This window comes from Silurus aristotelis, assembly GCF_946808225.1.
Source record: "Silurus aristotelis genome assembly, chromosome: 14".
NCBI classification, from domain to species: Eukaryota; Metazoa; Chordata; class Actinopteri; order Siluriformes; family Siluridae; genus Silurus; species Silurus aristotelis.
Genome location: NC_139587.1, coordinates 9,618,412 through 9,632,555, shown reverse-complemented (window position 1 = coordinate 9,632,555; position 14,144 = coordinate 9,618,412). Strand labels below are relative to the sequence as shown.

At 36.1% G+C, this 14,144-nt stretch overlaps 1 protein-coding gene across 1 annotated transcript; it reads right to left on the bottom strand.

Annotated features, from left to right (window-relative positions):
• Positions 1-3,491: 3,491 nt before the first annotated feature.
• On the bottom strand, positions 3,492-13,867 carry LOC310736652 (calnexin). The gene is made up of 14 exons (XM_083560374.1): positions 13,524-13,867; positions 12,970-13,043; positions 12,762-12,820; positions 11,029-11,170; positions 10,218-10,299; positions 9,954-10,146; positions 9,458-9,647; positions 8,636-8,749; positions 6,857-7,013; positions 5,905-6,102; positions 4,321-4,440; positions 4,009-4,111; positions 3,855-3,928; positions 3,492-3,741 (listed from the first exon to the last, which is right to left on the bottom strand). The coding sequence occupies exons 1-14, from the start codon at positions 13,593-13,595 to the stop codon at positions 3,739-3,741; spliced, it is 1,581 nt and encodes a 526-aa protein (XP_083416500.1). The 5' UTR covers positions 13,596-13,867; the 3' UTR covers positions 3,492-3,738.
• Positions 13,868-14,144: the final 277 nt, after the last annotated feature.

The following is a 14,144-nucleotide window of genomic DNA, read 5'->3' as shown; positions in this document are numbered from 1 at the left end:
AGCATGCTTAGCATGTTTATTTGCCATGGGATCTGTGATGGTCATTTACCATTGTTTGTCCTGACTTACATGCTATGTGTTTATATCATGTGTGAATTTCCCTCTGGGATAAATAAAGCTGTCTGTCACTTATTCCAGCATGTATTACTTCTATTTCGTAATCATTAATTGCACAATGTTCCTGCTTGGCATCTTTGCAAAAATGCAGTATATTACAAATAGTACAAAAAAAGTATCCATTCTATCTCATTTAATCCAAATATATTAATCCTAATCTTTACCTTCAGTCTCAACTTCTTTAAAGGGTTTGGTACTTTGTGTAGTGTTGCATGTGTAATTATTAAGGGCCCCTAACAAATATATTCATGAGGCAGCATTGTTTATTAGCAGTGTTGTCCTTCTCTCAGACTTCCATCATCTCATCACATTGCCACATTGACAGGGGATTTTAAGTAAGAATGACTTTTCTGCAAATGGCCATCAAAACTGGACACCAATCAGGTGAGATTGTGTATTGATGTTCCCGTTTCAATTTTACTATTTGTCCTGTCTGCACTTTTACACTGTGCATTTTTGGGCTCATTATCTTTATTTAATCACATTTAATCCATGTTTCAAAAGATCTTTTGGAGATTTGTGCCAATTCAATCCAAAGGTGTCCAGTATGGTTGAGGTCAGAGCTTTTACTCTCTATAACAGGCAGCTCAAGATCTTCCATTTCAACCTGCATATCTTCATGGAGCTTGCTTTTTGCACAGGGGCATTGTAATACTGAAACATGTTCACGTCTCCTAGTTTACGTGAATGGAAAATGTAATGCTACTGCATCCAGAGACACCAACACAATTGTGTGCCTCCAACTTACTGGAGTAACAGCTTATGTAAGAATCACATATGGCTGGAAAAGTCAGGTGTCCCAATACTTTTGTCCTAAAAGTGTACATATTCACTCACTGCGTATGTGCATTTTTACAGAACTTAAATTAATAATAATAAACCGGCACATTTATCTAAATAAATTCTCATATAAATGACCACCTGTATATGTTCCTTGTGGTTTTGTTTGCTTGGTTGCACTTTATTTAATAATTTATCTGTATTTGCATCCATTCCCACCACTACTGTTACTGTATGTTTGGATGAGTTTTCTTTTAGTCAGTAGGTTGATTGTTTAAGATGAATGTGTAATAGTGTGCAATTGTGTGCATACTGCAGTGGCATACTGACCTTGAACATGAACAGACGGTTTGCTCAAATAGAAGTTGTGTGTGCTGTTTATACAGGATTTTGTGTGTGGGTAGCATCTCACCTCACTGCTCCAGGATCATAGGTTTGATCCTTACATCAGGTGACTGTCTTCATGAAGTTTTTTATGTTCTTTTTGTTTGGTCTTAGTGACACATCGCCAAATAAATTTGCGAGATAAATTGTAACGTGAGGGGGAGTGGTGGCTCCAGCGGTTAAGGCGCTGGGTTGCCGATCGGAAGGTCTGGGGTTCAAGCCCCGGAGTGACGTGGGGCCGCCTTCCCGTGGGCTCACCACCTGCAGGAGGGACCGTAAGGGACGGTGCTGTGAGGATTGGGCAGCAGTCGAAGGCGGGGGCTTGCTTAGACTGCTGCCCCCGCGACCCGAATTACGGATAAGCGGGAGAAAATGAATAAATGAAAATGAATATACAGTGTCAGGCAACCCTGCAGTAGAAACCTTCACCCAAGGTGAGGTCGACCCCTAAGCACTGGTGAGCTACCTAAGAAGTAAGTACTTTTGACCATTTTGTTTTATTTCTTGATTAAAGGACATCGAAAAGAGAGCTTGATTGGCACAACTTACTTTCAAGGCCGTTTAAGAGAAGGCGTAGGTGCGAGGGTGCTGCAAGGTGCCAGCACTGTTTACTGTTCACCAGTGCTACAGAGAGGCTCTCTTCTAAAGTGGTTGCTATGTGGGAAGATCTTTATGCAAGGGATTCATCTTAGTGTGGGCCCTGTTTGGGGAGAGTGACCCAATGTAGCATGGTGGCAGGCATGCCTCCACCACATAAATGGCCTTGGCTGAAATAAAAGTGCATGCTTTTATTTTAAATTCACATCAAACATCAAAGTAAATTCAGAGTACAGGGTGATCCAACTTGCATGAATTTTATCAAGACAATGTAAGTCAGTGGCCCCAACATGCCTGTATGCACTCCCAACAATGTTTGAGGCATGCCCTTGGTAAGATGGCAGATGGTGTCCTGATTAGGGTGTCAGTGAGCTCCAGGGCAGTCTTTGATGCTACTCAGTGGCATTAGATGCTGGGTAGCACCAGAGTACATCACATCCCAGAGGTTCACAATCGGATTGAGGGCTTTTAAATGTGAGAGCCAGTCACTAGCATCTAGAAACAATTTATACACTTACACACATGAGGCCAGGCACTGTCATGCACCAGGAGGAACCCAGGGCCCACTGCACTAGTGTGAGGTCTGACAGTGGCTCTAATAAGTGTACTGTAGGCTAGCATGTGGGGGCAGCATAACAATCCGGAGTCCCAGAGTCTTTCAAGTCTTTCATGTGCTCACACTGAGATTGCCCTCGTCCGTGAAAAGAATGGGGAGCCAATGGTAGACCTGCCAATTCTGGTTCCCTCTGGTAAATATCAATCCAGCTGCATGATGCTGTAAGTGTGGAGTGTGACAGTTTGGTCAGAAACATCCACACCAGGAGCCTACTAGAGGTTATTTTGTAAGGTTGTGGCAGTGCTCCACCTGTTCCTCCTGGCCCTGCCAAGCTTTTCTAGTTATTTATGGGGAGAAAAAAAGGCTCTTATATATGTATAAGGGTTGGGGTGGGGCATTAGTACATTCACATTTTAGTTTGTTTGCCATTTCCATTATTTAAGCAAGATTAAATGACTGTATGTACCACTGGTAGTGGGCACTCCTACTTAAAATTGCCTAGAAATAGCATATGCTGGCCCAAATGGTGTCAACAGCATTTGCTATTTATAGGGAGGTTCTGGGAAGCAACCTCACCCCATATGGCACAATCTGAGACAAAGCAGCACCAGTGAGCAGTAAAGCATGTTATCCATCACACACTCCATTTCTAGGTCATTGCCCCACTCTTCCTAAAAATGAACTGTGATCATCGATCTGTAGGCCATAGTATCTATGTAAATCAGGACCACCATTGATCCATCACCACCACAGCTGCAGCTGATGTTATGTCAAATGTGCATGTTTAATTTAAGATTATCTAGATTAAGGTAGGTTTTGTTACTCCTCCTGTTCTTTATTCAAGTGTACATTAGGTACAACTTAATCTATTAACTATCAAGCATGTGCTATTGTAGTTAAAGTGGCTGTTGATGTCATAGTATTAATACTATTATTAATGGTAAACTTACTATTAATTTATATATTAAAAAAAGGTTCATCATGTACCCTTACTCCAAAATCTTACCTTTTATACTAACACCTTGGTTGAATCCTAACAGAAGTAATAGCATGGGACTCTGGAAGTGAAAGTTACCTTTATTCAAAACTCAGACTTTACAAAACAAAATATGCTTTTGTTACAGGTTAAAAGATCTTATCACCTACATCATCAATAAAAAAAAAATATTAAATGTATTTTTTCTCTGGAGTGTCTGGTGAATTGTTTTCAAGATTAGAATATTCATAGCAGGATGTCACCTAGGGCCCCATACATTCAGAAACCACACGTTTCCATTATTTCATTGTTGTATCCATGCTAGGTTTCACTAAACCACAAAGAAAGTTTGCGACATTAGCTTGCTTCCTGGAGACAGGAAGTTTTAAATATATCATTTTTTGGACAATTGGAAATGTAAATTATACTGAAATTCAGCTTTACCTTTAACTCCAGATCTGACTTTTTCTGTGTTTTGTTGACCTCCCGTTTTCTCAGATCAGTAGAGTTGTTGGATCCTTGGTCACGATATAACAAATCAATATTCAATTCAGAAAAATCTGTCATTTATTACTGCAGTTCAAGTTGTTGTTCCTACCATATTTAGAGAAGCTCATGTGGTCCTCTGGATCCTCTGAACCATCTGGCTGAGGCTCATCACTTTTCTTGTAGTAATATTCCTGATCTGAGGGGCCAAATCGCTGGCACACAAATTAAAATGTTAAGTATACAATTTTTTATTGACAGACATGTAAAATATTCAAAAATATTCACCCAAATTAAATCAAAATATATAAAATTGTAAAATTTTACTGTATATATTGACTCTAAATATATACTAGACTAGGGCTATAATTTAATTTGGTTGAATGTTTGTCACATAATATACAAAATATCCAGCAGGTTCTACCTTATCAGGCCACATGAAACTGACAAAAAGGATGATGGGAAGACCCACTGTGAAGATGTACACACCCCAGAGCCAGGGACGCTTTCCTGTGGCAAACAGTAACCGCTCCACAACTCCATGCTAGAAGAGTCATACAAGCTCAGTGAGTGTGCCAAAGCTGTACAGACACATACACTGCAAACAGTGATACCTTAGCAAGTAAAAAAATGTTGAATATGTAAGTTTTTAATAATAAACAGTATATATATATATATATATATATATATATATATATATATATATATATATATATATATATATATATATATATATATACATACACTCGCAATCAGAAATATTCAACCCCCTTACCTCAATAGACAATACAGTGATGTTGATGAAAGACAATGAAAATAAATGGGAAAAAAAAAACCTTGTGAAATAACAAACAATATTTATTGATACATACGAGTTATTTTGACAACGGCCAGGCAGGTTTGCAGCTGTTCCATAAGTTTTAAACTTCCTTATAATGCTCCCAATGGTGTCTCTTGGAATGTTAAATCTTTTGGAAATCTTCTTATACCCAAGGCCCTTCAAATGTGATGAAATAATCTCCTCTCTCAGCTTTTGTGGAAGCTCCTTTGTCTTTCCCATGACTGCAACTCACCTTGAACACCTTCATGGTTGGGGTTTATATATGCATCACAGCTAAAGCAAATGAAGGATCGTTATAGAGTTCCCAAAGGCTTAATGATGTTTCAGCTCCACTTCAGGCCATAAAAACTGTCAGAAAGCTTTAATAACAACAATATTATATAGGGGTTGAATATTTGTGACATGGCGATCTTAACAAAATATACTGTTACACACAAATACTACATCATACATTTTTTGTGTTGATTTTATGTATCACTAAACTCATTGAGAAGCTATCCAAAGCAGAATCCTGCACTTTGAAAAGATTTTTATTTATAAATCCTTAAAACTCTTTAGGGGTTAAATATTTGTGATTGCAAGCAAGTGTGTGTGTATATATATATATATATATATATATATATATATATATATATATATATATATATATATATATATATATATATATATATATATCGACCTTCCTTTCTCTTGTTAATTTCGAGTTTTGTTTCATTTTGCATTTCTAAGTGTGCACTGTAAATGATTATCATCACTTATCCGTTTAGTGAAAGACATCTGGCAGTCGAATGTTTAAAGCTTGTAATTAGTAAAAGCAGCTAACATATTAATTTGTTATAATTTTTTGGTAGTGTGATTATAGTTCAAAAAAAGACATGAGCCCTGATGATTATGGTTCAGGGTAAATCGAAATTATATTTATCCATAAGTGTAAATGAGTGTGTGAATATGTGTGCTGATGCTGCACTTTGATGCCACTAAATCCTATTCAGGTTGTAGTGTTTTCCATTTGGACTGCAACCCTGACAAGTCTAAAGTAATTAGTGAAGATGTATGAATTAATACATTTTGATGGGCGGCCTTTTTCCATTTCAAATGCATGATGTATTTTGTTGACCTTTCACCTCCAACAGTGTTTACATATCTATTGAATATAAAACAGCTTACGGTTTGCCTTTGTCCCCAAGTTTCCTCTGTCCAACGTCTGGCGATCACAGGGTCATCACAAAGCAAGATGTTGTCAAACAGCACATCACCAGTAAGGGACCAAAGCTCAAAGCCTACTGCAGACACAGGATTCATTCTGAATGGTTGAGTGTCCTCAAAGTAATCTGGGTTAGGGATCATTCGTGGCTTCCATTTCCCCTAATGGAGAGACCAGAAACAAACAGGAATCATTTTAATCAAATAGGATTCAGTTTAACTCTCATAATCTTGTAACTCGGATAGATATTCCTCATCACTTATAAACTAATTATACTATACTTTATATTATATATAAATATAATAATATATTATAATATATAATAATATAATATATATTTTTTAATTTAAATATAAAATATTAATTTAATGAAGATATATAATTTAAAGGGGAAATAAGTAGAAGCAGAATATAAATAAGGGGAAATATTCATTCCGTCAATTCCTTCTTTTGTGTGTTTGTTATACTTCCTGTGCATACTGTATATTTAAGTCAGACTGACAATCAAAACAGTTTTTGATTGTAAGATATTTTAGTTCAGGAAATCCTGCAGTTTTGATTGTGGTGTGTGTGTGTGTGTGTGTGTGTGTGTGTGTGTGTGTGTGTGTGTGTGTGTGTGTGCGCGTGTGCGTGTGCGTGTGTGTGTGCGTGTATGTGCATATGTGCGTGTGTGTAATGTGTTGCTAAAGGGAACTGAAAATTTCCACATGTTAACATGAACTGGAACTTTTCCCCTTGACTAAATTGTTCATCTTGTTTGTATAAGTAAACTATTTATTTCATATTTATTAGTGAAATTTAGACAAACAAAACAATTAATTTCTACTTTCAAATGGTCATTTCTTTCCTAGTGAAACACGAATTACAAGTTTACAAGTTACAATATCTGTGGTACAAATTGAGCTGCAAGTTTACCTGATAATTTGGGTTTTCTATCTTAGGTGACTTCCATTTCCCTTTGTATGCTGGGTTCGCCACCATGGGAGGCTTCCACGGCCCACAGCCGACAGCATGGGAGCAGGCAGGGTTAGCAATGAGAGGAGCTTCCCACTCTCCATCCATCTCCACTGACCTGTTTATCCAACAGATATATAGCAGTTATTCAATTAATTATCACATTTACATCACTGGACCTCCAGGGGGCCCTAGGTGTACAGGCTCAATAGGTGTTATAAGGTGAGTACGGTCTGCTTCTATCAACAGGAGGAGTTGTACCTCTGCTGGAGCGTTGCAATGGGATAAAAGTGCTCAGCCAAACCTAAGTGTTCAGAGGTAAAGGCATTCTGGATCTGGTAGCTCCATTGGGGCTGCGATATAGAGCATTCTCTAAAGGAAATGCAATCACAAAGGATGTGTAATTACCCACATTTCCAACAACGCTTGTTGTCTATGATCCATTTGATTATCTGCTCTGTACTAAACGCCTGTAAAGTGGTACACTGGCTTAAGTATTGTTCAGTACTGTCGCAGTATGGGCACAGAATTGTGACCTGTTCAGATCAACGTGCTGGCTCGGACTGATGCGAGGGCGTCAGCACCTGAGTAGCTGCTTCTGGGGGTCGGTCAGTTCCATGCAGGACAGAAGCGAGTTTAGGCTTTGCTACTGGCCTGGTTTTGGTTGCACCATCTTACGTTGCTGCTCTTTCCTCTGATTCAAGCTTTTACAGTTTTGAGCCACTCTGCTAGATCCAGTAGAGTGTAGGCATTCTGATAAGGCATGTGTCGTCTGAATGAGGCACACAAATCCAAGGGTTATTTGGTAAATAAACGGGCTACATGTGAGCTGCACTGTTGTTCCACATATCACATAGCAATAATCACCAAGTTGTATATTCATTGAACCTGAGATGAGGGTAGAAAAAGTATAGTGCATAAAATCTGACCCGACTACTAAACAAAATGATGCCTTGTGCCACTAGTGTCTTGTCTGCACATACTCTTAAGGGTTAGGGTTAGCATGTATATGGAACTTCTCTGTGTATTTCAGTATTTCAATGAATACTGTTTATAACTAAGATTAATACAAGTAATAAATCTTCTTTACTAAGCACTTTATCCTGATCAGAATATCAGTTTCCCAGGAAATTTAATGTAATATTAGGATCTATGAATATAAGTGCAGAAAATGTAATTTGTAGTGCAAATGTACAACAAAGAAACGAACAGAGAAACGACAACACAACGAAACAAAACAGAAAATAATTGGCCAAGAACACAAGAACCATAACCTGTACATGGACTTCCACTAACAATGCCTAGGAACAACTGAAGAAAGACAAGCATGAATTACAAGCAAGAGGGTCCAGTGATGTTTTATACACACACACACACACACACACACACACACACACACACACATACACATACATACATACATATACATACACACACAAGTACTAATTTTCATGTATGTGAATCAGGTCATGTTATGTGACTTGTATTAGCACAATAATTTGTCAGTGTACATAGTCCTGGTCCATAATCCTGATAGAACATGAGGCAGAAAAGCACCAGTCCACCAGCTGGACACAATACACACTCACACATTTGGTGAAGTGCAATGTGGTGTAGTCATTTAAGAAGTCAGTATTGTTTACCCGAAAAAATCATAATGTAACATAGAGTATACTCACATCATGCGTGAAGTGTGTAGTATAGATATAAACACGTGTGCGATGTAGCTGCATTACACACCAGTCATTTGGAGCCTGAGCCTCTGGGTCTGGGACAAAGGGCTCTTCATCTTCTATCCAGCCAATAGGTTTCTGCACAGTGGGGTCAGCAATATGTGGAGGAGCTTCTTCATCCCTTCACAGAGAACACAGAAAGACTAAATCTGCCATCATTACCTAGTGCAGTTACTGTGAATGTGTATTTAAATCTCTAAAATTAAATATTTAAAACTACTGCTTGTGTTTTTAAAGATTTAAATTTCATGAGTGAATCACTATATCACTAAATATATAACCTTATTAGCATAATAGTAGAGAATAAAAACTCCCTTCTTTTGCATTTAAAAAACATTTTGTTTGATGTAGACTTTGTTAAATTGGGGTCCTAATCCTGATCCTAATCTAATGGTATGGTTAATACACTGAGTGTAAAACCTTCAGCAACAGGTTGAGACATAATTGCTTAAACAAATACACTCACTGTTTACTGTATTGGTAACATGAACACCAATTATGCGGCAGCAGCTCAATCCAGAACAAAAACCATGCATAGGTCAAGACCTTCAGATAATGACTGCATCAAAAATAACACTGAGGGAAAGTGTTATCTTTGATCGAGGCTTGGTTGTTGATAGCAGATGGTCTGGACTGAGCATTTTAAAAACTGAGATTTTCATGCACACAACCATTTTCATATTTTATTTTCTCTCAATACTGTTTATATTTAAAATAACTGAGATAAAATATGTATTGGGTATTGAAAATTATTTGATTTGGTCTTAGGCAAACAACAAATGAAGCAGAATAATGAAAAAGAAAAGAAGAAAAATAAAAAAAAACACACCAATCATGGGGTTTTGTGATGGTAGGATCTGGAATATAACGCCTGTCGTCCCAGTTTAAGGGTTTAGTATCACTGGGGTCCTCTATCTTACGAGGAGGCATCACTGGTGGATCCATGTCCTCTAGGAGACTGCCGTTATTGATTAATGTTTGGTCGATTAGAATTTCAAATGTGTTGTCAGGATACAAATCTGAAAAATAAGGCTGCATTATTTATAACTGGTCTTCTGTCAGATGGAAATACACCACAGCTGCATACTGTATGTAACAGGATAATACAGAATATACCATATTCTTGCTTTTAATAGTTCAATTTATACTTATAAGGTCATTATTTTATGTATTTATCTGACGTATTGTAAGTATTTTTCGCTATTTTATGATGAAATTGTTATTGCGCATACTTGTTTTACATTATCTGTGTAAAGTTCTGGAACATCTCAATCTACCCCCTTTATTTGTTATATTTTTATTGATGTGCTCTTGTTAATACTCACTGAGAGTGTAAAGATGAGGGCTGTGGTCAGTGAAATAGTCGCTCAGGTCAGTCTTAGGCTGCCGAGCATGTTTCTCCTCATAGCTCCCTGTCAGTGGGTTCCGGTAGTTGAAAATGAAATGCACTTTGTACATACTTCCACATTTGTCTGGACCAAACATAATGCTGTATGGTGTGGCATCATTAAACTGACTCTAAAAAAATACCAAAACACATTAAGCCTATGTAATAAAGGAACACTTAGAGATATTAGTAACATTCGCACCAATTGTAGGTCATCTGAATGAGACAGCAACTTTATGTAGCCTCCTCCACACTCAATCCCATTTTGGAAGAAAACTTCATACCTGTATAGATCAAGTAACATGTAACCAAATAAGAAATAAACCAACATGTCAAAGGTAAATGATCCATAATGGAGCAATGTGCTGTGGCCCTGGAATTAAGTGCTAAATATTTCTAAAACAACAAAATAGTGTCCTCAAATAAATTCTAAAGCGTTTTATTGTTAGTTAGTTTTTTTTTACACAGTTTCACAAATCTTCCAATTTATAATATTTTAACAAATGGTACATAATGCTTATGCACACCAACAAACTATAAGAAAATATATTTGCTTATTAAACACTCCATTCCACATTTAGTCCCCATTTGCTTTGCTGTTATAACAACCTTCACTCCTCAACCTCAACTCCAAGATTCCACTAGATTCTGATGTGTAGTTGTGGACATTTTGTAAAAATTCAGCTATAAGGGCAAAGATGTTTAAAGACATCCTTTACAAATAGGATGTGTTACTTCTACTTAACTTTTGGTCATATACTGTGTATATAAACATACAAAAATAAAAAAATTAATTAATAATAATAATAATAATAATAATAATTAATCTTATGTTAAGCTTTAAATAAGAAAATAAAAGCATATTTAAAAAGTTAAAAAAAACTTTCATATATACCTTATTTTAATTACAGCCACATCACAGGTATATGTTCTAGCATTACAACTTGATCAAATCATTTTTGTAAATAAATTAAAGATATGAATAATGAAGCTGAATGAATGAAAATGCTTACTGTAGACACAGAGGTTTTTCATTGAAGTGGTACACTGTGCTTAGGTAAGCAGAAATTGCATGGTGCCGGCCAGGAGACTTAAGGACAAGGCCTTTATTTCCTGGTGATGCTCGATTCTTGGACTCCTCTAAAAGCCATTCTCCTAAAATAAAAAATAAAACAGCAGCAGCACTTTTGTACAAGTTCAGTATATAGAGACTAGATAAATAAATTGTGCTTTTTACTACAAGGGACTCATCTCAGAACCTTGTTAAAAGAAAACTTGAATATATTGTAAACTTTAAATGTGCACTGGCAATATTTTTATTCACTGAACCTGAGTTACATCTCTATCGTGAGTGCAAAGCCCTTAACCCTCTACTTCTCAGTTGTATAATTGTCACTCTGTATAAGACCATGAATGTAAATGAAGGGGCATTTAGTAGTGTGTCTCTTTATGACTTACAAGAGACGATTCCAAATTCTAACAGAAATTGTGTGACCTCCTGAGTCATTTTCTCCCAAATTTGTTGACATTTGCTTAAACTTCAACTTCAAAATCATTTCTACATAATCTTCAACATTATTGTAACTATTATGCAAATGACTATTACACCTTTATGTGTAAGGAAAAAAAAAATATTATAAAAAAAAAGGAAAACGTTCAAATTTCAAGGTGTCCAATGTGTCACTTAAGTTTTATTCGATGTTGCTTCTTTATAATTAAAATCATTTTAAAAGGATTGACTTATTTTTGCTTGAATACATTATAGATGTATCATGTATAAATCATCAGATGTATTGTGAACAGGGCTCATGACAACTGAGTTTGATGGCAGCAGGGCAACAATAATAATTACAGAGCCTCAGTAAAGATAAAGCTGAGAGGCATTCCCACTTGTTTTAAGTGAACTTTAACAATAACCCTCTTATAGTCATATGTAGTAGGAGGGTTTTTTGGGTGGTCCAATTTCATTCCTTTTTTTTTCCAATACAGGGTGGATTGAGGTGTTCTGGCTGATCCAGTAAATTCAGACAAAAATGTTTTTTCTTTCCTATCTCTAAACTGTTCCAAAACATTATACCACAATTCTTACAATATAAATAGTTTATACATCATGGAAAGACTGTATGTACTTTATTTGATTATCTGCTATGGTAGCTGCAGAGTATTATTAAATTAACCCAATCTGGCAACCTTTATTTCCTGGCCTAATGGACCTCTAATAATTCTTTGCTGAAATTCATATTTTGGATCACTTGTTGCAATATATAATTCCGTCGATGTTAATCATGCTACCACATGATGGTACGATATCTAGAACAAATCTATATCATTTAGATTTAGCTAACATGTTTTAAGAAAATAATTAGCATTTGAACATAAATGTATGCATATGTGTATGAGGATTCTAAATAATGGTTAACATTTGCTGAGCAGCTAATGCTGTATATATGCTGATGCCCTGCCCCTTCTGCCACCAATATCATAGTATGGATAGTTAGCTATTATCCACAGGGTATCAGCACTTATCTCTTAGTAAGATATTTAAGACCTGGTCACTCTACACAAAGATATTCAACACTTAAACCTTTGTAGCAAACTTGCAGAGTAAAAATGATTCACACTGACATTGAATGTCTGTGAAATAAAATTAGCACAATAACTAAAAAAAAAACTATAGGTAATAAAATGTAGTTCATGCTTTCCAACTATATTTATAAGCCACTGTGTAAAACAAGCTTGTTCTTACCATCATATTTATAAATGTTGAACTCTGCTTCTTTCAGTGATTGGGAAAGGACCCATTTTCTTCAGCATAAACAGAAACGGGTGAGATAAAACAATTAACTAGCTCTGACAACAACAGTGACGTATTACTGAAACTAACATGCATGCTTTTAAACATTTTACAGTGTACAGTATTTATAGGGATAATATAGGAATTAAAAGAACAGTACCTATCTAATGGACTTGTGTCAAATGTTTCTGCAAAATATGCTTGGTTTGGACTGGTGTCAGGTCTGTGAATGCTCTTGGAGTTAAAAAAAAAAAAAAGAAAAAAGGAAGAAAGTATAGTCATTCACAATTGTTTGTTGTTATTATTATTATTATTATTATTATTATTACTTTGTAGTTGTTGTCATCAACCCAATCCTTTTTCATACAGTGCATGCAAAAGTAAGTAATATATTATGAATAACAATAAAAGTACAAGTAAGCATCAATACATGTATTACCTGGGCAGCAACAACAACATTTTCAATAATTGTCGGTGCATTGTTTACACAATTATACAAAGAAAACAAGAGCAACAATAAATAATAATAATAATAATAATAATAATAATAATAATAATAATAATAATAATAATAATAATAATAATCAGCAGCAGCAGCAGCAGCAGCAGCAGCAGCATCATAAAATGACTATTGGTTATTATTATTATTATTATTATTATTATTATTATTATTATTAATAATAATATTATTATTAATAAACAGGTTTAACTGACCTGCTCCTCCCTGCTTACGGTCAGAGTTGAACAGAAACAGAAAGCAATTAGCGCCCCCTGTCTAATGAGCATGGTCGAGTTTTTCACATGTACATCAAACTCCTGATCAGTTGTTCTATTGTAATATAATCCTGTGTTCTCCTTAGTTTTTGTTCGGTTTTGTTACTAGCAGAAAAAGAGCCAAATGAAAGAACCACGAACAAGGTCTCTGTCACACTGCAATCGTGAGGAGGAAAAGTTTCCTGAATGCTGCCAGTTATCTAGAGTGAACTTTGACCAGTGTTAAACCATTTACAGACCTGTGAATAAAACACTATCCCATTCAGTGTTTCAAACATCACTTGATTGTCTTAAATATAAACAAATATTTATACTTATCACGCAGTGGTGAACCTTCCCAGGAGTGGCAGGAGCACAAAACTCATTTAAGTGTTTATAAAAGTACCTAGAACAACATCTAAAGACCTGCAGGCCTCACTTTGCGATTACAAATCGAGGTTGTTCACTCATTTTTCTCAGGGCAAAAAACAGTTCATGACCTATATGAAGGGGGCACATAATTTTGCATGCTTCAGGCAGTGTGTGTGTGCCAGCCACACCTGATGTTGTTTCCCAATACCC